The 23,335-nt window shown below is 42.2% G+C and overlaps 2 protein-coding genes across 4 annotated transcripts; one reads left to right on the top strand and one right to left on the bottom strand.

The window, feature by feature from the left end:
- The first annotated feature begins 639 nt into the window (after positions 1–639).
- On the top strand, positions 640–16,709 carry thrap3b (thyroid hormone receptor associated protein 3b). Of its 3 annotated transcripts, none has more exons than XR_003928972.1 (11): positions 640–1,053; positions 5,146–5,294; positions 8,407–9,237; positions 9,760–10,398; positions 10,523–10,689; positions 10,889–11,000; positions 11,136–11,211; positions 11,987–12,165; positions 12,987–13,218; positions 13,329–13,458; positions 13,773–13,907. XR_003928972.1 is itself a non-coding variant. In XM_030063928.1 (11 exons), the coding sequence occupies exons 2-11, from the start codon at positions 5,167–5,169 to the stop codon at positions 15,192–15,194; spliced, it is 2,742 nt and encodes a 913-aa protein (XP_029919788.1). In that variant the 5' UTR covers positions 643–1,053; positions 5,146–5,166; the 3' UTR covers positions 15,195–16,709. The 3 variants fall into 3 exon arrangements, 2 of the variants coding, with proteins under 2 accessions (XP_029919788.1, XP_029919789.1); XM_030063928.1 differs by lacking the exon at positions 13,329–13,458 and adding an exon at positions 14,967–16,709 and having other exon boundaries at positions 643–1,053; positions 13,773–13,922; XM_030063929.1 differs by lacking the exon at positions 13,329–13,458 and adding an exon at positions 14,967–16,709 and having other exon boundaries at positions 643–1,060; positions 13,773–13,922.
- Positions 16,710–17,432: 723 nt separating this feature from the next.
- On the bottom strand, positions 17,433–23,039 carry eva1bb (eva-1 homolog Bb (C. elegans)). Its single transcript, XM_030063932.1, has 4 exons — positions 22,035–23,039; positions 21,579–21,907; positions 19,360–19,511; positions 17,433–18,096 (listed from the first exon to the last, which is right to left on the bottom strand). The coding sequence occupies exons 3-4, from the start codon at positions 19,424–19,426 to the stop codon at positions 17,654–17,656; spliced, it is 510 nt and encodes a 169-aa protein (XP_029919792.1). The 5' UTR covers positions 19,427–19,511; positions 21,579–21,907; positions 22,035–23,039; the 3' UTR covers positions 17,433–17,653.
- Positions 23,040–23,335: the final 296 nt, after the last annotated feature.

Genomic DNA, 23,335 nt, shown 5'->3' with positions numbered 1-23,335 from the left:
AGACCTCCAAACCCCTTTGTGGAACTGCAGTGAGGTTAAGACTTTTTATTTATGACCCCATTTAACTCAAACAATGTCAGAGGAACATAGGCTGTCTTACAGAATACAGTTATTATTATTAGTTGTGGTAGTTTTTACATGTTTTGTCAGGGACTGTCATATCATGTCAGTATTGAATTATAAAGTAGGAGTTTGATCTTTGTTTCTGTTTTTTGGTCTTAGGGGTGCACCAGAATGGCAGTATAGCAAAAAAGTACTATGCCCCATATTGGTTGTGTATGAGTGATGGTACTAATAGAGATGCACAACAGGTTAAACCTTTCTAACATGCCTATTGTCAGACTCTTAAATGGATTTTTAAACAAGTTGTAGGCCCATACTTTTGCCTAATTACATGGATTGCTGCAAGCAATGTTTTCATAGGGGGGCCCCAGGCAGATGCACATATATCACTACTTATCTGACAAAGCTGCATATTAAGGAAACACTTATTTTTGTTATTAATTACCACAAAATACAACAGTTCCATGCAGACCCCTAGGACACTGTCAGTGAACCCCTGTGGTCCGTGGGTCCCATTTTGGAAACCACCACACCTCGGCTTGGCTGGTGGAAATTTGACCCCGGGTGCTGCCTCGCTTTGCCACGAGGTCTCGCGTGATTTGACCGAGTCGTTCGTGAGCTAATTACCGTTCGTCGACAACCATTAACCGTTACCTTAAAAATGTATATGCGGCTAAATTTGACATAATTATAGCACCTTTCGCGTGCTGCTTTAGTTTGTAGTAGCCCAAAAGTCCGTACGTGTCGTCTCGGGCCAGAGCACACACCGTCCGCTTTTGTTTGCCTTGTTGCTAGCCCGTTGCTAGCTTAGCAAAGCGGCGCTAGCTAGCAGCAGGTAACTCATCAAGCTAGGCGGCTAACGACTCGGCAAAAACCAGGAAGAAAGCAAAAGCAGCACTTGTTTGGGGCAGCTTGGCTTGGCCTCCGAGGTTGCTTCACTCCTGCAATCATTGACTGACTAAATAACCACGGACGGTTCGGTCGAAACAGGTAAAAGGTACCGTGCAACGCTGTTTAATGTTGTAAAGCAGTGATACTTAGCGGCTGCCTAACGTCCGCTAATTTGAGTGGTTTTTTAATGGCAAGCACGAAACCCAGCGTTAGCGATGAAACGTTTGAGATGTATTTCTGGATTCAGCATGTTTGTTGTCAGCCCTAAATCAACACTGGACCTTAGCATTAAGCTGTTGTCCGACACTGTTTAGCCAGCACAGCTCTTAATGTTGTATTTGGTGTTTAATCTTTGCTGTATTATTCGGTGTCGTGCATGGATGCTTAGGGTTGCCGCCGTTTACTAGAGGTGGAGAATTAACCTTAAACAAACGATGGAAAAAAACAACAACAACAACCGCAAAATGAGCTGAATTAACACGGAATGAGGTGTTTTGTGTAACTTGGGGGGATTGCATTTTTGTCGAGCCACCCTGTTTGTTTTGGTAAAGATATCACGTTACACGAGCAAAATACAGTATTCTCAAAGTGGTGATTTAAAGCAGCTCTTGGAGAGTGTGGACAACTGCATTTGACTATGTAATGGACATAATGGGTTGCGACTGAAAATTCAGTCATCGTTATTGGAGTCCCCTGGATAATGTAGATAAAACCTCAACCATATTATTTACATTTGGATTTGATTATTGTCAAAGACTTTGCCAGGTTGCTGCAAGTGCCCATGGACTAATTTAAGCAGGTGATATGGAAAGACATTTCCTCAGCAGCAAATGTGTGTCTGTGGACAACAAAAGTCAACATTGAACAACACCAGCCCTCATTCTTGCTTAGTTAGATTTCCAAGAGAGCCTGAACCAATATATTTGTTAAAAAAAAGTGATTGGAAGTGCCCTTTTGCCAGAGTTAACTTTAACATTGCAACTAAGATTGTTAAAGCGTTCCCTTTTTTTTATATATAGTAATGCTAGAATAGACAGCTAAGTCATATGCACTGGTACTTTTCTATATGGGCAGTGAATAGACTCATTTCTATGCAGGGCAAGTTGCTGAGGTTGATGCTTTCAACTGTTTTTCCACTTGAGCCCCATTCTCCTCTATAGACATAATAGATTTGGGCCTGGAGGCCACATCCTGTTACAGACAAATAAAAAAATTAGCCTTGCGTAGGCCAATTCAAATTCCACAGTACACGAGAAGCAGTTGTGGCAGATTAGCTTACATTTCTTGCGGACTGTAAGAGTTGCCAGGATCTATGGCTCAAGTATTCTCCTAGACAGCATTGCCTACATTGTTCAAGTGGAAAAATCTGGTGAAATATTCATGTTCAGTTCCACTTCCTTTTTCTTTTTTAACGTCAGAGGGAGAGCAGCTATGGTTAGATACAGTTGATAATGCAGTGAAAGTACATTCACTGAGGCACTGCGCTGTAATTACCATTCAGTGCATGTGTGTGCACTCTGCAGGGTGTTCAGCACAGGCTTGGGATTGAGGGCAACTGCATCAGGGATGATGCTGTGCATGCAAACTCTTAGCTGCTAATTATTGACCACAAGACTTATTATAAATCAGTATCCCTGCCTTGGCATGTTTTTACTTCCTTATTTTACACAGCTCAAAACAGCTTTGTCCAGAATTTCAACCAAATGGTAGGGCAAGCTAATTTTATGTTAACGATTACAGTATATTCTCACATTCTCTTTAGTGCAAGAATGTGAGCACTTTGCATTTTAAAGACTGTTTGTCTTTGATTTGGTTGTGGTGTGCATGGTAGGATTTAGGGGTGGGAATCACCAGAGGCCCCACAAAAAATATTATCACAATACTTAAGTTACAAGCCAGTGGTATTGCGGTTCGAAAGATTTTGCAATATGCTTTGTATTGCAATATATTACAATTTATTAACTTTTTTTTTTCGACTGCAGAGTATGTCCTCAAGGGAAAACGTTGTCTGTTTTATCTAATAAGATACATTTTTCATTCTGTTCATCTCACTTCAATCACTTTTATTGCAGCAAAATTGGATTGTCAAGCAGTATTGATTCAGCATCGCCACACAATATATTGCAATGCAATGCTGTATTGTTTTTTCTTTCCCGACCTGTAGGATTTTGAAATAATTTGTTTCAAACTGTGATTCAGGCACAAGGACAGCAGTGTGGTGTAGTTAGCATCTGCCCTGCTGAGCAAAATACTGAATCCCTGCTGGCTCCAGGGTGTAGGAGACCCTGTGCTGTGACCTCTCTGAAAGAGAACATGCACTGCTGTGTCAAGAGACTTTTCCTCACAGGCATCAATAGGAAACGGCCCCTAAAAAAACAAGGCAGCAGGATCAGACAAATGCTGTAAATTTTGGGATTTTTTTGTGGCTTGGTTATGTTCTCTACCCTGCTTGCTGCTTGCTGCTTTTGCATGTAACAAACAGTCATTTGGACTTGTTTTGCTTTTCATTTCTATCTTAAAATCTTTTTTGTTGATAGTAAAACTGGTGAACTTCAACCTGTTGATGAAGAAGTTATGTTTTTGTCCTCCAAGGTTGGCACCCATAGATCACTGTGAATGAAAGCACACATAAATAAGCAAGTGAGGGCAGGTTGTATTCTCAGAGAGCCTCTTTATTGATCACATATTCTGAGATGATCAACTGGTATCATTTTGATCCAGTTGTTTGCTTCGGGTCAAAGTCACCTAGCTGAATGTTTACCCCAGAGTTAACCTTTTTTCTAAATATTTTACCTAATGATGTTTTGCTAGCACTGAAATGGGAAACCTGGGCCACATGAGCTGTGACCTGCTGCCACTTTCATGACCTCATTTGAGCAATGCAGTATCCTTTAGGCCTACACAGGACGGTCTGTGGTTAGGCTACCAGTATTCCCAGAAAAATACTGCACAATTGTGCAACTGTTCTTGCACCATATTGTGGAATATTTTCCCAGTTTAAATAGTTTTGCTGGTTACTATTTGAAGATGCATTCCTACATATGAACAGTAGGAAAGACCCCTTTTTTGAAACCCAGTAAGGTTAAGACTTTGTGCCTGGCCTGGACTGTCAGACACTAGTAAAAATACTAAACATCCAATAAAAATGATATTGGACTGATACTGATTTTCCTTTTTTTTTTTTTTTAGGATAACATTATTTTACTGCTTTTTTCCCTTGTTGTATGAGCATCTTGACTGTTGTAACTGTAACCAAGTTTTTCAGTATTGCTGTTATGGCAGATTTATTATGGTAATTTGTTGCAGAAATTTGAAACACCAAATATAGTTACACTCAAAAGATTGTGGAGGCCAAACTGGATTCTTGTGGGAAACGTTGTTGTAAATATGACAAAATCCAAGGTATTAGGCCCGATCCTGTGTAGCTGGGTGTGACGTGGTGGTGTACGGGTTGTTGCAGCTGTCCTTGGGTAGTTTTTACTGTTGCATCTGTTTAATGCCTATTTTTCACTCATGATCTAATGATTTTGAAAGTCATGTACTGTGAACGGGCTTAAAGCAGAGCCAGCCTGCTTTCACTGCGCTTCAGCAACAGACTGAACGCCTTTTGTCCACGGCAGATTGAGCTCAACTTATCATGGCTCATTTTACTGCAGGCCAATGTGCAAGTTTCCCTGCTGCTCCAGCTGTCTATTGCCGCTTTAAAGATAAGGCCATCTATGTGCAACTTGTTAGCCTCTTTGTGCTGCTGCTAATTTTAGCCATTCTGTGGGCATTGTTTTTTTCTGACAGTAGAAGGTCATAAAGGGCTTTTAGGGTTGTTGGTGACAGGCGTAGAGACAGAAGCAGGGGTGATGACGGGGGACAAGGTGCAATATACGTTGTCACAGTCCCAACTTGTCAACAGCTTTGGAAATGTATAGCTGTGATTAAGAGTGGTGCAAGAACCTGACAGACCAAGAGTTTTCCAGAATGGTATATTTGTAATATTAGTGTAGGAGAGTTTTTTGAACTGTGTTTGAAATTGGGTTTTAAGAACCTTGTTCAACATCAGAGCAATTAACCATGAAACCTACGGCTTAGGCGTTGTGAGTAAATTGTGCATGCAGACAAAACATAAGCAGAACTGATACCCTAAGTTGTTTAACAAAAGACACCTCTTCTTTTCTTTTCTGTAAAAAAAAAAAAAAGTTGACAGTCCTAACTGTAGAGATGTCAAAGGCCCCGGATTCTCCAGCTCGATCCCGCTCCAGATCAAGGTCCAGGTCCAGATCAAGATCTTACTCCCGATCTCACTCCAGAAGCCGCTCCCGCTCAAGATCCAGAAAACGTCGCTACAGGTAAAGCCACTGCCTTTTAACTTTTGTTTTTTAGTGTAAAACTTTTGGTTTGATACTGTAATACTGTTTTTTGAGCTTTTATTTATAAAAAGCAATGATAGGCAATACCTCATGATGCTTTGTGATTTTAGTGCAGCTTAGAGGTGTTAGCCTCTACAGTAACAGCTGTAAGACATCACTGTAATAAAGTAAAGATTTAATAATTCTTTTCTTTTTGATAGTGGGTAAACAGTAGTAAGTCAATGTCATGCTTTAAACAAGCACTCTTGAGTATAATGTAAATTCATTATATATATTTTTGTGATAGACATTTCCTCACCAACTTCACTGCTTTAGTTGGAAACGGGAATTAGTGGTGATGACATGCTTGTCTAGCTTTTGTGTGGCTTTTTTCAGGGACCACTTTTTGTGTTTACTTTTCAACTGACCTCACAAATTGTTTAATCACATAATTGTCTGGATTTTGTAATATACAGACACTGATTACTTCTTTCAGTATTAGTGCTGTTAAAATTTAAACAGAAATATTGTCTGTCTAATATATTTGGATGAAGTTTTAACGCTGCGTGCAAAGCGGCAAGGAAACGAGCAGCTCATGTTTCAGTTGTGCACGTACCCCTCCATTTTATCTCAGCGTGACAGTCATTTCTTTTCACTGTTTGAGCACACAGACCACAATTTGATCTGTCTCCAACCACTCTCCTGTCGTCTCTGCCAGAACACACTATACAGTTTCTCTCAAGCATGGTGGAAGCACAGTTTTTATCTAAGCTTCCAACACTAAGCTGAAGTACTGCCACCACACATAATATTTAATCATTGTGTCAGTTCTATTGGATTTTATTCATCAGTCTCATTTTTCTCCCAGTTTGGGAATTGCCAAGTAACTGCCAGTTTGTTTTACGTTAGTTGTTTCATGTTAGGATCATTGTATTTATAGTGTTGTGTGATACATTTTTTCATGCTTCACGTTTGACTAGAAAAAACAACTGGTCAGTGAAATTTGAAGCATTTTAAACTTAATGTAGTCTTAAATCAGTGGAAATAACAATATGGATACTATAAATGTACATTCTCCACTCACTTTTACTTTTTTATTTTGCGCGATACATTTTAGATTGGCTCTTGATTTTCATAATTATTTAGGGTATCTGGAATGTGTTTTGGTTTTGATTTTTAAAAGTAAACTAACATTATACTATACAATATACTATACAATATACTATTGTATATTGAGTCTAAGAGCTTCAAATTTCTGAGAAGTGTCAATGAAGACGTGTTGCCTCATTGTTGTCAGTCCATGTTTGTGTTTTAAGCTTAAAACTTGGGGTCTGGCAGTCAATGATTTGTCAAAAGAAAAAGCTGTTGAGAGTGAGCACTACTGGCATTGCTGCATCTCCCTCCCGTCCTGTTTACTCCCTCCTCCTCCTTTTCCTCCTGTGGGTTAAAGCAGACTGTGTCCCTGTGCGGTCTCCTTTTCCATTACATACATTAAGGTGACAAAGACTCCTGCTCATGGGACTCTAGCTTGTATGTTATGCCGCACAATTCAGGGACCTTCTGTTCCAATGAAAAACCTCAAGAGGTAAGCTGAGAGATGGCGCTTCAGGGCCATCCCGTATATAAGCTACGGCTTCTGCCTACACCTTTTCGGTTCTAATTAGCTGTATATTTTTTCTGTATTGTCTGCATGTGGTAATGGAGGATGAACCGAAATAAAAATGATCTATCTATCTATCTATCTATCTATCTATCTATCTATCTATCCCGTAATGGGGTCAGCAAGTATTTGCTAACTTGAATGTTTTGCCGATAGCCTTTCAGGTCAACAGGAACTGTATGTTAATATCGTGCTTTGCATGTATCTCCCTGTCTCTGAATTTGCATATCACTGGAATTCAAGGTTTGTGTTCTATAAAATATTCGCTACAGTATGTAATTACACAACTGTTAGTATTGTAAGTTATGCCCTGGAGTCTTTGCTTTTATCTTTATTCTTGCATCTTTTATTTATTTTGTCTGCACATTGAACTGTGTGCTGTACTCCTCTCTCATTCAGAAGTTGCTTGATCTCACTTTAGCAGCTGATTGACAGTTTACACATGAGCATATTGCCGGGGTTATCGTGTTGGAGGGCCACTATGTTGAATATGTTGAAAGTCACCCTGAGCTTTGATTAGTAAAAAATGCATCTGTTTACGATCCATATGGCTCTGTGGAGTTTATTTTGAGTGACTCAGTGGAGTGCTTTTGGAGTCACTGATGTTATAATGCCCCCTTTTGGCCAGAAGCACAGCTTTTTACTATTACCTCTGTCTTCTATGATTGTTGCCTAAAGTGGGTTCTGAGGACCATTGCAAAATGAATGGAACAATTATTTATCTCCTTGCAGCTTAGCCGAATGAGAGAATATGTCAGGGTGACATCAGTGTTGATGAGATGTTTTTTTCTGTAGTGTAAGAGGTTTCACTTTGCTATCAGGAGTGTTTCCATGAGCACCATCTGCCAACCAGAAGGCTGATTAGTCACTTTTTTCCTTTTGAACTGTTAATTTTGTTTTCTGTGTGGGCAGTTTGCCTGCATTTGATTAGCATTCCATGGCAGATGTCATAGATTTTTTTGCAGTTTACAATTTTAAACTGCTACTACTCAAAACTGTATACCAACACTCAGTGCTTGACACCACAACTCATAGTTAATCTGGAAATGGATTAAAAGAACTTGATAATTAATAAGTGTGTTTTGAAAAAAGACAGAATGCCTGTTACCACCCCAAAACCGTTTCATCAAAAATTAGCCTTGGGAGAATTCCTTACTGCTAGTTGCCTGGTAGTTAAGACTTAGTCCTTTGTTGCAAATCATTCTATTCACTTTAAATATGACCATCAACTTAATCCTTAGATTGTTATGTGAACTATAATTTGTAGTCAGCGTTCCCAAAGTATAAGAGAAGAGGGCCTGTGGTCAGAAAGTGTCTGGACTAGGTGGCTGTGGAGTAGCAAAGATGCTCAGTTGATTTAACCTAGAAAAATAAAGATAAAAACACACTGCAAGCCTTGAATCTCTAATATCATTTTCCTTCTTTTGTGTGTTCCTCTCCTCTCTCATCCAGTTCTAGGTCTCGTTCCCGCTCCAGATCGCACTCTCCGTCCCACAGAAACTACCCCACCAGGGACTATCAAAACAACAGGGGAGGGTTCAGGGGCTACAACCGCGGCTACCGTAGGCCCTACCACTACCGTGGCAGAAACCGAGGCTACTTCCCACGTGGCCGTTACCAGAACAGGGGAGGGGGTAGCTATGGTTACAGGGCCAACAATTGGCAGGGTGGTGGTGGCGGCTGGCACGATCACCACCATGACCAGGACCACCACTCTCACAGCCCCAGGAGGGGGCGTTCCCGCACCCCTAGGAAACGGTCAGGAAGCCGTAGCCGCTCCCGCTACTCTGACCGCTCGTCTTCAGGTCGATCTCGGCGCTCAAGCTATTCCTCTCGGTCCCGATCCCGGTCCTCATCCCCACGCCACCGCAGTAGCAAGAGCAAGCGCAGCTCCAAGGATGCCAAGGAGAAGCCTGCAGAAACCCACACAGAGGCACCAGGTCAGGCAGCAGACGGCAGTGCTATTGAGAAGGCATCTGGAGGTAAATGGATTGACTACGACACAAGCCCCAAGCAGACCAGTCCTGAGGCTGGTCTTGCTGCTGGAACCAAAGAGGAAGCCCCCACTGGCCCTGAAAGCAAAGGGCCTGGGAGTGGTGGTCCTCTGTGGAGAACCATTGGCAGCGCCCCTGCTCCTGCTCCTGCCCCTGCCCCTGCCCCTGCCCCTGCAGCCAAGAGTCCTGCCAAGTCAGTGCCAACCACCTCCTTCAGCGGCTTTGGCTTCTTTTCGAAGGAAGATACCAAAGCTGGAGATAAGGCTGGAATACCCTCTGCCTTCAAAAAGTATGTTTTTTTTCCCTTTATCTTATTGTTAAACCTGTTTCCATCTGTTTTTTTTTTTTTTTTTTTTTTTTTTTTTTTTTGCTGTTAGCAGGTTGTGGCTTCACAACTTGCTTTAGTCTTTCAGAGGTCTTTGAAGATCCTTTAAAGGATCTTTGTTTTATACTTTTGGATTGTTCCCTTATTTCTTTTCAAGCTGTCACTATCAAAGAATATACTGTTTTTCTGCCAAGTGAATACAATCGCTAAGCTTTCTGATTCATCTTGTTGCATTTTGACAGTTAAGAGCAGGCAGAGGAGAAAGGGTTAGAATTGATAAGAAAAACTAAGCAGGAAAGGTTCTTGATGTCATTTATTGATTGATTACGCCAATCAATTACATTCTGAAGACACCCTTAATTACTGGGTAACAATCATGTTGTGTCTTTTCACTTTCACTATGAGAATGAGTTATCTTCTTCCCATGTGAAAGAATAAACATTTTGCGCTTTGTGTACTAAAGCCCAGTGTGCTTGTCTGTTTCAGGTTCTTGGCAGAGAATAAAGGGAAAAAGCTGGCACCTGAGAAGGAGAATGGTCGCGATAAGGAGCAGAGCACCACAGAAAGAGAACTGGAGAAAGGCAGCAGCAAGGTGGGAGGCCTCTTCAATGTCACAGCTGCAGCATTTGGAGAGTCCAAGGAAGAAAAAAGCTTGCCATTTTTTGATGCTGGCGAAGAGGAGTTCCTCAAGTCTCATGGGCTGAAAGAGAGGGTGATTGAAGAGGACGGGGAAGATAATAGCAAGACCACCCTCACAGCCCGGGACATTTTTGGGAAATGGGAGGACGAGCCTAACTATCCAACTTCGTACCCAACAGTGAAGGAGAAGAGCCGGAGAGATGCAGAAGAGGCAGAGGATATAGAACACTTAGAGGAGGACTTGTACCGTAGCCGTAAGCACAGCTCCAAGAGGGAGGAGAAGTCCAAGAAGAAGGAAAAGAAAGAAAAGGAGAAGTCCAGGAGAAGTCCGTCCCCTGCCCCAGCACCTCCCAGAGACAGCAGGGAGAAGGACAGACCCTTGTTTCCTGGGGCCATCGTTCCCAGGGAGGAGTCACCCCCTTCACGACTGTCTGTGTCAAGGGAGGATTTTGAGCTCAAAATCAGCTCTTTAGATGAAATGCCCAGGTATGTATGGTAATATGCTTTCAAATATTTCACACAGCTATGAGAGATTTTAGCATAAAACTCACTTCAACCTGCCATACTTCTTTAATCTCTTTGCCCAATTCTTATTCTTTCTCCTTCACAGCTCCTCTCTGTCTAGGGAGCGCCGTATGTCCCGAGATCTAGTGAATCCCACTAAGAAAGATCCAGAGTTCCGCTCCATTTTCCACCAGATTCAATCAGCGCAGCTCCGCCGGAGCCCCTCTGAGCTTTTCGCTCAGCACATAGTCACTATTGTGCACTACATTAAAGGTATAGTATGGTCTGCTTTGGGCTGTTCCCGTTCAAGATTCTAGAGACTCCAGATAAGACAACAAGAGTTTGGATAGTTTTGAGCAGCTCCATTGGACATGTAAAATTTCAAGCAATCATAAATCATTTGGGAAATCATTTTAAAGAAACTCAATGTGTGTCACTTTATATCATATCGCTTTTTCTTCTCTGTTTGCAGCCCAACACTCCCGCTCCTCAGACATGACTTTAAGTGAGCGGTTTGCCATGTACCAAAGAAAAGCTGCAGAGGTAGAAATGATGAAGCCAAGAAGGAGCCCAGAAATCCACAGGTATTGATTCCTTGATTCCTTGATATTCCTTGTAACTAATGTGTGAAATGAAGCAATTATTTTTTCTGAGATATTTTTGTGACCAACTTGGTCATCATCTTCTGACCTGCAGCCTTGTCTTTGCCCTTCTCTCAGGAGAATTGATGTCTCCCCCAGTGCCTTTAAGAGGCACTCTCACCTGTTTGAGGATATGGAGGAGACCAGCTACAAGGTGACCAGCCCTTTTGAAATTTGATGTGTTTGGAAACAAGCAAATTTGAGATGGTCCTAAGAAGCAGTGTTGAGCTTTGTGCTTTTCTTTCAAAGGATGCATAAATCTAAATCAAAAGAGCCCAATTGCGTTTTGTAAATGCCAAGAAAGCTCCCAGCCAATGACATATGGTTATTGATTGGGTATGTACGAACCCAAGCAAAGGCTAAAAGGAGGTGACTTAAGATCCTGAGTCCAAGCCTCTCAAGGGACCATTATCAATGCCATTGTAAGTATTTTTCTTCAAAAAGTCAAGCAAAAAAAAAAAAAGAAAGAACTGTAAAATTGTAACTTATCTTAAAATGCTATATGCATGCTGCTGGTTCCCATTTGTAGAAAATGTGTGGAAAATAGTAATATTTAATAAATAAATTGTTTTTTGAATCATTATCCTTTAACATTTGTTAAAAATAAATTTACTTACTGCTCTTGTACCAGAATCTTTTTTTTATTGTAGTAATAATTGTAGTTGAGAATATTTGTATTAACCAGTTGAGGGAGTCCAGTGCTTAAGATATTTTGACAGCTTTATTTTTGCTTCAGTGAATCATGTTTTTAAACTTTTGATTTGCTTCTGATATTTACTATTATATATTGCATATATAATGGTATATAACTTTCTCAATGTGATGGCACATGTGGCTGTAATTACTCCCATTTTTTTAATTTGTCACCCATCAATAATGAAAGCAGTCAGTGTGGCAGCTAACACAGATGTATTGATATATATCTGCAGGATCCGGGTAAAAAGCTCAAAGGTGATGTGATGGACCTGCGCCTGGATATTGAGAGACGTAAAAGGTTTGGTAAGGAACGTGAGTTCAAGCGGGATGGAGGCAAGAGCTCAGGAGGATCCCGAGGACCAAGCAGAGAGAGGTCCTCTGAGAAATCTGCAAAGCACCACAAGAAATCAAAGTAGGTTTAATGTGTGGAGTCTGTGTACCAAGTTTGGACTATATCATCCACCTCCAGTACGTCATGAAAAGGGGCCTGATACATACTGTTTGGCAAGTGGTTACCAAGGGTTACAAAGGACATGCAGCCTGCTGGAGCACTGATACCAGGCTAAGAGTGAAACGTGAAATATTTGTGAAATATAATTTGAACATTTAATTTCAATTGAACAATTGAAATTAATTCAATAATTAATTTCAACAAGCAGAGTGAGGAGCTTTTCAAAACATCTGAATGTCAAGTCCGGTGGTCCACTGCATTTTTAAACACCTGGTGTGCTAATTTCATCAGAAACATGCTCCCGAGTGTGTCTTTCTACCAAGATCCTCATTCAGTCTCAGACCTGTGTTGTATAATTCAGGAAATTCTGCTTCCTTAATGTTTCCTTCCTTCCTTGTCTGGCTGCTTCTCTTTCGATTTCTGCTTGACAAGTGAGAGTTTCATCACAGGGTGCAAAAGTTTTAGATTTTGGCACAAGGGCAAAAATGAATTTATCTGCAGTGCAAGACCTTGGAATTAATAGGCATACAGTGAGTGGATGGAGATGTCACATCTTATGAGAAAGCAGCTGAAGGTGTTTACTTGCTATGTAAAGGTGAAAAGGTTACTGTCGTGTCCTTTGTAGCCCCTGTAACCCCTTTCCAAACTTAACATGATCTCTGTTCTGTATCCTCACAGTTTTGCCGAATTGTTAACTTCAGATTTATTTGCCAGTAAAACTCATTAGGTGTATCCATGATGCTCACTCCTAGACTTAATATTATTCTTTTTTTTGCTCACAGGAAGAGTAAGAAGAAACGGGATCGTTCTCCATCCTCCTCTTCCTCTTCGTCCTCTCCATCCCCTTATCCTCCATCTTTCAGAGGTAAAGAGTTCATGGGAGAGGGGATGGAGCACATGGACGAGGGCTACAGTCACCCGCGCTACCCCCCTCGGGACTATGGCGGGCCTGTGGACAGGGGGCCGCGGGATTATGAGAGCCACAACATGGAGAGGGGCAGAGGACGTGGATTTGTAAGTCCCTGTTTGAGCGCTTTCCATTTCTTTTACTGTATATGGTTTTCACTGTGAGGTACTGACATTTCATCTTCTTGCAATTCTCTACCCTAATGACATCACTGTAGACTACGCTTCTCTGCTCTGTTCCTTCCACCTAATGCTAAGGAACGTAATGTGGATGATGATGATGATGATGATGATAGTGATGATGACACTCTTTCATACATATTCCATGCACTACCTGATTGTATTAAGGTAAAGTTGCGCAAATCAGTGGAATGCTACCACTAAATAAATATCTTTTTTTCATAGAATTTAACCTTTTATTTATTTATTTTTTTTTCCAACTTATCAATTGTCCTGTGAATTATGTCATTCTTGTCAGTGTTTCCTTGGATCTCTGACCTGGACTACCGATTGATTTCCTGCTGCACCTGATATTTCTGTTAAAGTTTATGAAATCATGCCATCAATTTTGGAATTGGAATCACTGTGGGAAAATTATCTTGAAATGCATTTAAATGTTACATGGATACTTTACGTGAGCCTGCCTCTTGTTTTGATTTCAGTACCCCAGAATGAGGGGAAGGGGTTGGAACAGGGGTAATTACCCAGGCAACAACAGCAATGGCAACCCAGGAAATATGAATGCCCCAGTGCGCCCCCCAGAGGAGGAGTGGGACCCTGAATACACCCCTAAGAGCAGGAAATATTACTTGGTGAGTCTCTGACAATAATTTACATGCTCCTGATTCTTGGTTTGATTTTGGTGGCATCTGTGGTGTTAAAGTCACCGCTGTGATGTTTTTGCCCTGCATTTCCCAGATATCGCTTTACAATCGAATGTACTGCCCAGTACTTAAACTTCTTTTTCCTTGGATGTTCTTTTGGTGAAATGTGAGTTTCTGTAGTCGGTACTCTTTTCCCTGTTGAGCCGTGGTAGTAAATACTGCTCTGTTTAAACCAAACAATCTGCTGTTGCTTCTTCTGGTGTGGTAAAACATATCACTTCCTGTGTTTGATTTTTCCATGGAAAGACTTACCAGGTTGAATTGCTGTTGTGTTATCAATCAGTAATATGCAGTTGCAAAACCAAACATTTATTTTGAAAATGAAAATGTCGCAGAATTGGCCTCTTGGTTATTACCATTATAATCATTTTTCCTAAAGGTCTGCAGCATTGAGAATCATGTTACTTAATGTTATGGTCTAATTTAACAAAGAGCCTGTTAATATAAAGCTTTAATTTTAATTTAATTAAATTTTAATTTCCACATCAGAATGGCCTGTTACTTTCAAACTTGAAATCAGAGAGGCTCTACTGACTGCCTGAAGTGAATTTTTTTTAAGTGGAAACTAGTTTTCCCCCATTTGAATTTTATTATAATATTCAGCGCTTTTATTTTTTAATCATTTCTGATACAGTAATACTTAGCAAATCCACATACTGCAACACAACATGAGGCCAAGCTTGATTTTGTGTGAGCAAGCTCTGGAGACAGAGCTTGCTGGTGGCAAACTACATCAGACTGGTCAAATATTCCACAACCCGACACACACAGTGAACATGTTCAGTTGGGGAAACATGCAAACCTAAAAACGGCTGGGTTCTGTCAGACAGCAGACAGCCAGCTACTTGCCAAACTAGACAAGATCAGTGTTTCTGTCTTTGCTGGGTGCTGAAGTTCTCTATCATTATTAAACTTTTCCTAGCTGAATTAAAATCGTGAACTGGCTCTTGACTATTTCTGTGACCCATCCAGCACGATGACCGAGACGGTGAGAAAACCTGGGTGGACAACCGTGGACGAGGCCGGGGGTCCTTCCCGGCCCGCCGGGGACGATTTGTCTACCGCAAAGGAGGCAGCAGCCCCAAGTGGACCCATGACATGTTCCAGGGAGGAGAGGAGGGAGAGCTGGGAGACGACAACATGGAGCTAGACCACAAAGAAACGAAGGCTGTGGGAGACTCCTCCGCCCAGAAGCAGTAGACTGCTCCCCTCATGACTGCCGTTAATCTAGCAGTTTTGGTAGCAGAGGGTGACTGCACAGCTGCCAGTGTCCCAGTGTCCGAATGTTAACAGTAGTAATAAAGGTGTTTTTGTTGGGTTTTTTTTTTGTTTGTTTGTTTTCCTACACCATCTCATCTTTTAGTGGTTAAAAATTGCTGAATGAGTTTGAGCCCCCTCACACTGAGTGAAGGAAAAAATGTTCGATTGACTTGAATGAAGAGCAACACTCTTATTTTTTGTATGTCTGTTTAGCTTAATTTTTTATGCAACTGTGCATTTCTTTCTTCAGCTTTGCAGTTGGTTGGCATCGAATCATTTGTACCCTCTAAGGGTGGAAGTATGGAGACAGCAAATGTTCAAAGATGACTCAGTATTCTGTCAAAACGTGATAAAATGACAAATGCATTTGTGCCTTAGACCTTAATGTAACAGTAATACATTTTCTTGTAATTGTCCTTTTGTACTGCCTTTAATTGCAGTACTAGAGGAAGACATCAGTTGAATTACTTGTTTTTGTTTGTTTATGTTTGGGGCAGTGAGAAATCTTTGGTAGTAGTGCATGAAACGTTGGATTCATACCTCGCTCCATGGGACCAATCCGTGGTGGGCATAGGGCTCATACTTGTCATTTATGAACAATAACACACAAAAGTTAATATTTGTTGTACCCCTGAACTATTGATGTTCCTCACTTATATTATCCAGTCATTTTCATATAGTGCCACTTCACCATAATTTCTCTTTAGGATGTAAAGACATTTTTTTTTAATGTGTGTGTGTGTGTGCTGTATTCTTACTGTGGATGTTTTCATTTAAAAAAAAAAAAAAAAAGTACAGAACTTTCACTGTGTTGAATGGAAAGGATTGGCACCAATATCCTTTGGTTTGCTTGCTCTAGAGCTGATAAACAAATGTAGGTTGTGCCTCTGTCTTATCAGTTTAGGTAAGTGGCTACCTGTGTTTAGATTTTTAAGATGAATGAATAGTTATTACAAAGGGGTAATGCATATATAAATAGATATATAAGACTTAAATTATTGCTACCTTTGTGTTTGGGGTTGGGAGAAGTTAAAATAGAATATGGTTCCCTTTTTTGTTTTTTTGTTTTTTGTTTTGTTTTTTTAAGAAAGAGCAATTGCAGTAATCCTAACATGCAAAAAAAGTTCATTTAAATCTGTTCTCTCTTAACTTAATGACATGAAAAGTAACAAGATACCGGTCTAAATTGTGACAAATCTGTTCTGTCAGAAGTAGAGATAAATATATTTCTCAGAGGAGTTGACACAAACCAGCAAACAAGGTTTTGTGGCTCTCAATCTGCTGCTGTGTGTCCCACTTTAGGCTGTACATACTGTATGTACCGAACAGAACTGTAGGACTTTTACTCAAATTTCTGTTCAAATCTGAAGCTGAAATCTTTTTTACTGTTCCTCAAGAGCTTTGAATTGTTTGTCTTTTAATTTTCAATAAATTGTTTTCTTTGATTCAGCTCAATTCTGCAACTGCCTTTTTTTTTTCCTTTTTACCATGATCTACAATTTCCTGTTTACCGTTTTTTTGTGTGAGGGGCAGCACACTGTAGGAATGTTGAGTGGTTGTTGATGAAATTTTGGCCAATTTTGAGTAAACAGGCACAGAATGGGCACATACCTAGCCTCATGAGAAGACGAGTGTCTCTCTTTACACTGTATAGAGTTGTTTTGTTTGGCTCCTACAACAATCTGTGATTCAGCCAGTGCCATTCACAACAGGACACTTGACACAATCTCCCTACTTGTAAAATAAGCAGCCTTTTCATGCATGTGGGGTTGGCTGAAGGAGGAAAAAAAATAAGCCAACAAAATCGAGACGGTCTCCTGAGACTCGACTTGGATGCATAGGGGAAGCTCTGCATTGGTAATATCTACAGTACAGCAGAGGTATCTGGCTCAGGCACAAATGGCCTTTTCATAGGCCCCCAAACAGACCCGGCTTTAGCAGAGAGCTGCAGTGTCCAAGCTGAAATAGAGCGGGTGCTGGGAATTGTGGAAAGGGAAACAGGAAGTGACAGGGTCAGAGATGCTCGCTAATGGGAGGGAAAAGGCTGGAGGGTTTCTATGGGAAGCAGTCTTCCCTGCTAAGATTAGCCCACGCTGAAATTGCCTCTGTGGGAGCAGCTTGACTAATGGACTTAAATACACACACATGTACATTACTACTGTGCATGTGTACAAGCCGTGTACATGGTACTAGTCTGGTGTTGATATCCCAAAAAGTGGTTAACATTTTAATTGTTCACATTGCAAAGATGGAATAGCATACAGATGAAGCCAAATATGCTGCATACAAAATCTTTTATGTGTCACAAGTACAAACATTTAAAAGTCTTAGTGTGGTCCCATTGCGTTCTGTCCTTTGCAGTCTTTCAGGTGCATTGGTTGGATACAGGTTAATGTCTTTTAGTGGTAATGTACCCGGCCGATAGTCCCCGTCCCGGTGACCAGGATGTCCGGCTGGCCGTTCCTCCAGATCTCCCTGACGATGCGCTCCCTCTCCTCCAGACGCCGAGCCTTCTCCAGCTCCTCGGCTGACGTGAACACATTCACACTCCTCAGAGTCCCGTTAGACTGGCTGCTGCGCTCACTGATGGGCCCCGCTGTCACTTTGGGGATTTCTGCATCCTCCCCGTCTGCTTCCCCAATGCTCTCCTCCTCCTCCTCGTCGTCTTCCTCCTCCTCCTCCTCCTCGCTGGACTCCTTCAGCTGCCTCCTCTCAGGGGAGGGGGGAGCCCTGCTGGGGCTGCGGCGCCTGCAGGCGATGCCCATCACCAGGAGGCAGAGTGCCAGCAGCAGGCCGAAACACACACCCATCATGAAGTAGAGGGCGAAGCTCTCTGGGTTTGCTGTGTGGGCAGAGGAGCACAGTGGAGCTCAGTGTTTGTTATGAGTTCAACAACATGAACACCTTGAATCTCAATGGAAAACTGTATGTGTCTTCTGTACAAGGCCTATATCTGCTACAAAGAAGAACTTGACAAATGCTGCATTTGATGGGCCGATACCAATACCAATATCTGAGATTTTAAAAAATCTTCTGATGCTGTTATAGTGACTCATTGGCTTTATATAAATGTCAATAGATAGATAGATAGATACATAGATACATAGGAGCAAAGAATCCTTAAATTTGGTAACCAAATAGTTGTAATACATTTGGACAATAAACTTGTTTTTTGCAGTCTGCACTGCAATCTGCTCAGCTGTCATTTTTATGCTGGACAAAGCACTTAATAAAACTATTTTAGTGCTTTTACTGCAATAAATACTGTTTTTTTTTTTCTGCGTATCGGCCAACTTATATCCTGATATTGATAAATTTGTGCTGAGATAATATTGGCCCGATATATTGGTTGGGTTCGACTACACAGTATACAGTTGGATTACACTTTGATATATATGTCTATATAGACCAAATCATACGGAGTAGTTAAGGTTCTTAATTTTACTCAAGAAAATAATGAGCTTGCTGAAGAAGCAATGCCCAGTTTGACCAGGTCATCTCTACATTTCCAGTATTTTTTTAGGGTGTTACTGCGAGGTCCCTCTGTGATTTTTGTTAAGGTTTTATTAGGCTGGTACTGGCTGAATACTAGTGGTTGTGAGCATTTTATTCAGCAGTTGCTGGGTGAATACCAGCGGTTACTAAGGCTACTAGGTGTTGTTAGGGCATTACAAGGTGGTAACTAGATACTAACTTTGGTTGCTAGGGTATTACAAGGTGGTTGTCAGGGGGATTAGTGTTTGTTTGCTAGGCCTTGAATGTGCAGCAGTAACAAGTGTGAGTAACAGTAGCAGGGTTTTTGCCTCGCAGACTACGTGTGCTGTGTTGACTTAAGGGTGACCAGAGACGGGACAAAATCTGTGCTGCGATTTTTTTCTACAGCCAATTTCTCAGCACTGGAAATTACAGTTGTCACATGATATTTGACTGCGTGTGCACAAAGACGTTAAAATACAGAGGTGGTGAGCCAGAGAAAACAGCACGCTCAAGCACCTGAAGCTGTTTGAGGTTCCACACAGAAATTAGTTTTTTCTGCATGAGAAAATCAGAAAAGGAGAGTTTAGTTGAGGAGTATGTTAGACCCAGTGAGTTTTTTGTGTTTTACCTTTGATGTGAGCGTAGGTTGCCATGCTGTTACTGAGCAGCTCCATGTCTCTCTTAATGGGTTCCATCCTGGTTCACTCCGGGTTCAAATCTCTCATCTCCAGGACTCACTTTTGCGTGGGTTAACTGTGGACCTTCCACCCGCGGCAGATCCTGTCGCACAAACAAAATGCAGACAGGCAACAGAGTTTTGCGTTTTCAACCACCCAAATTCACCATTGTCTTCTGTTTGACTCTCATATGATGTGTTCTTTAACAAGGGACACGCAGAGTCACATGGCTTGGTCTGAGCTCATCACGAAGATGCCAAAAGCCTGAGAGAACACTCTCCTCCAAATCCCCACCCTCCATTCTACTGATCTAAGATGTCGTCAGAGGTCACCGGCCAGGGACATGGTGTTCCTCGTAATGGTTTTACACAGGGGCCCTCAGTGAGGACGGCGACGCAGCCATCTGAGTCTGATAGAAGTGTTTATATTAATGACATTGCCTGAGGAGTCTCTTCTCCGGTGCTGAGCATGGAGCTTTTAGTTCCTCCCTGCAGAAAAAGTGGCATGTTGGATTTCACGTGTGCATTGACTTTGCATTGCATGTCCACAGGGAGACACTGAAGCTGATGTTGCAACCTCAGAGAGGACTGATGGGGAAGGAGGCAAGGAGAGAGAAAGAGGGAAACCGGAGGCTGGATTGGGGTAAAACAAAAAGAGCGTGCAACCAGCGCATTAAACCCGTGATAGTTGCTGTTACTGTCAAGCTTGATGTAAACTCGATGAAAGACATTTTCGCCCCCTAACATTCCCCTGTCATTGCAACAACAATGTGCGTGGGAGTAAAGTGTTTTTCTTTCTGTTTCTTTCTCTCCTGGGAGTATAAAATCATGCCCTGCTCCGGTCTGACCCCTCGGGGGCCTGGGTTGCTCTCCCACCCTGATCTTTATCCTGATGACTCTTGGCAGACCCTTTACACTCTCAAAAGCATGTTTTTTTTGTGCCAATTACAGTGGTGGTGGCAATGTTTGTAATGACTGTTGGCTGGTTTACTGACTCATGGGAAATTGTTGGTCTTGACCAGCCTCGCCTTCCGCTCTGCATTTAACTCACTTCACAGAAAGGGCCACGCCACCAACTGCATCCTCAATTTGCTGCCCCTAGACCTTAACAACTTAAGTGCAGTGGGCAATTTTGTTTTTGGTTCAGCTCATGTAAAGACAAACAATCCTAAAGTTTCATGTCACTGTAATTTATATCGAGAGCAGTGTTTCCTAGACACATATCAGATCGCCTCTCAGACTCATGATGTTATCAGAGCAGATGCTCAGTGGACCATTGCATTTGTTACAGATACCAACAAAGTGAGTAAAACATTTGCTAGCCTCTTACAAGCACTCACACCATCCTTTGTTCTTTTTTCTCCTCTAACTTAAGAAGAAAACAATGTGACACCACACCACAGGGTGCTTTTGTGTCCAAAGCACCACAAAACATCATGAGAGCCAGAAATAGGCAGTTTGTGGTGAAGTTTGCCTGAGCTGGACGCACCACACCAATGCCAGGAGGAGACAAATGGCTATTTTGTGCAGCCATGATTTCGGGAAGACAGATTTAACACCTCACATTTCCAGACAAGTCCAATAACTTCTGGGAGTTAACTGTGGACATGCACAGACCAGCAGCTGTAGCTGTTTATGTGACCCATAAAAAGCTCTCCCATTCAACCCTCCACATTTCCTGCTTAGATAATCCTATTTAAGTCAAAAGACGAAATGTGAAACCATTGCAAATAAGGCTGTTGTTTTACAGTAGTCCTTCCAGCTTCCAGCAGATGTTGTCCCAGAGATACTGAGGGAAAGAGCCTGGGCAGTAACAAAATACATCTGTGACAAGCTGAGAAACTGGTTAACCTGATCCCCCTGCTTTGTCAGTTTTCATTGAAAATACTGAAGCTTTCAGGCTCTTTGTAGCTGTGGCACAAAGAATTTTATGGTCTGTGGTATGATAAAGAACATGGCTCAGTCCCTACTAATAAACTAGTTTATTACTCCTTTAATTTCCTGAATGTGGATTATATTAGTTAAGACAGCCTACTTGTGAAAATGCTTGAAAATCCTTAGCTGAACTTCAAAATAGAGGGAAAATTTAAAAGAAAAGAAAAACTGACTACTGAAAAGGCATTTTAAAGAAAAAAGTAAGAAAAGCATAAGGTTGTCTGAATATTACTCACCTTAGTGCTGCACCAGCGAGCACAACGTCTGCGCTGAACAAGAAATTAGTTCCAGATTCAGACCGGGCTGTCAACCAGCATGTAGAGAAAACCTCATCACACCTACGGAGAGAGAGGCTGGTTTCCAAGAAGTTGTAGAGGAGTAAGAAGTGTGAGTGTGTATGTGTGTGTCTGTCAGTCCGAGGAGCTGATGTTGCCTCTGGACCGTGGAGAGCCGGAGAGAGAACAGCCCTCACGTGTGTTGCCTCCCCAGCATCAGCCTGAGCAGTGAGCACTCCCACCGCTCAGAGGCTGCAGCAGCTGAAAAGGGGTCCAGAGGGAGGTGATTCCTGAGTGATCAAATCAAAAGGAGGGGGTCTTCATCAGCATGGAGCTCTGGCTTTCTCTGGTGCTGGTGTAGAGAACCTTCAAATAAATAAAAATTTAATATTAAAAAAAAAAAAAAAAAAAATGCACCTTTTTCTCTGCTGTAATGTGGATTCCAGCCTCAGTGCTTGACCAGAGTGAGCAGAGGGAGGTGATGTCTGCCTCTCCGGCCTCAGACGCACCACACTGAGGTCTGTTCAGTGTTAAGCCAGGAGGGTGGAACAGGAAATAGCTAGTCGGCTGCCATGGGCACAGGGCTGCGGTGCTGTGGGCCTGAGGATTAATTGAGCTCTTTGTATTTTAATCTCTGCTTTCCTTTTCTTTCTTTTTTTTTCTTTTTTGTTTTTGAAGGTGGGGGAAAGAGCCGGGCAGTATGTTCCTGACAGAGTTCAAGCAAACAGTGGGGCAGCAGCAAGCAGGTGCTGTTGTTTCACGTGAAGGGGGGCAAGAGAAGGGACATGAGCCCATAGCTGTGTCAGGATTGTTTTCCATGCGGTCTGCGCTGTGTACGCTTCTGCAAAGTGCTATTCTGAGCTTTGCGAGTGTTGATGTGGCGCTCGGTCCAGTGTTTTCAGCAACAAAGTCGGTAAGCAGTCATTATGTGGCTTGCTGTCATTCAGATGTTTTCAAGGTCGGTTTTAAAGAAAACATTAGCTGGAGAAAAATATCTCCTAAACAACCCGAGTCCGACCGCAGCTCTGCCCCATCGGCCCAAACAATGCTCCTGCTTCCCAGGGACATTCCTGACATTTGGGAGCATATTCCACTTGTTTCACTGCATGTGACCGATATGGCTGGCAACAGTTTTCCATCTCCACTGTGGGGTTTTTATCCCCACCAGCGGCCTGTGCCTGTGTTATGTCAGGCCTGTCCTCTTCCTGACACCGCTTAGAAATAACATACCCCTTTGCAGATTCCTTGAATTCCCCAACACACGCACATATTTGTGCGTAAGGGAACACTGGGATGACAGCGTCCAAGGGAAACACTCTCTTCCGTTCACTTTCCATTGGCTAAACAAAAAGCTCCATCCTGTCATGTCCACCAATCACAGAGGAGAGTGACAGCTCAGTCATGTTTGTGAGATGGAAAGCTAAAATGTGGAAACACCCGTTTGTTTTTCCCTCCACCAAACTACCATTAATCGTGACTCATGTTTTCCCGGCGTGCGTGCAGCCGGTTATTAACCTCACTCTGGTTTCACACTCAGACAGACGGGTATTGTAGTCGGTGCCAGGATTTACCCAACAGCCACGGCCAAAGGCAACAACGCCGCCACCCAGAGCCACACCCTCCCTCGCCATTAACGGCAACACACTCCATAAAAAGATACCGCTTTATCTTAAGGTGAGCCCGTGTGCTGGAGCAGACAGGTTTGTGTGCACTGGAGA

This window comes from Myripristis murdjan, chromosome 11 (genome assembly GCF_902150065.1).
Source record: "Myripristis murdjan chromosome 11, fMyrMur1.1, whole genome shotgun sequence".
Taxonomy (NCBI): Eukaryota; Metazoa; Chordata; class Actinopteri; order Holocentriformes; family Holocentridae; genus Myripristis; species Myripristis murdjan.
Note: the sequence above shows the minus strand (reverse complement) of the source record. Positions and strands in the feature narration are given on the sequence as shown.

Coding starts and splice junctions, on each gene's coding strand:
- thrap3b (XM_030063928.1), top strand. CDS start 5,167: ATGTCAAAGGCCCCGGATTCTCCAGCTCGATCCCGCTCCAGATCAAGG. Junction 10,690..10,888: donor TATTGTGCACTACATTAAAG/GTATAGTATGGT, acceptor CTCTGTTTGCAG/CCCAACACTCCCGCTCCTCA. Junction 12,166..12,986: donor AAGCACCACAAGAAATCAAA/GTAGGTTTAATG, acceptor TTTTGCTCACAG/GAAGAGTAAGAAGAAACGGG.
- eva1bb (XM_030063932.1), bottom strand. CDS start 19,426: ATGGAACCCATTAAGAGAGACATGGAGCTGCTCAGTAACAGCATGGCA. Junction 18,097..19,359: donor AACCTACGCTCACATCAAAG/GTAAAACACAAA, acceptor CTGCCCACACAG/CAAACCCAGAGAGCTTCGCC.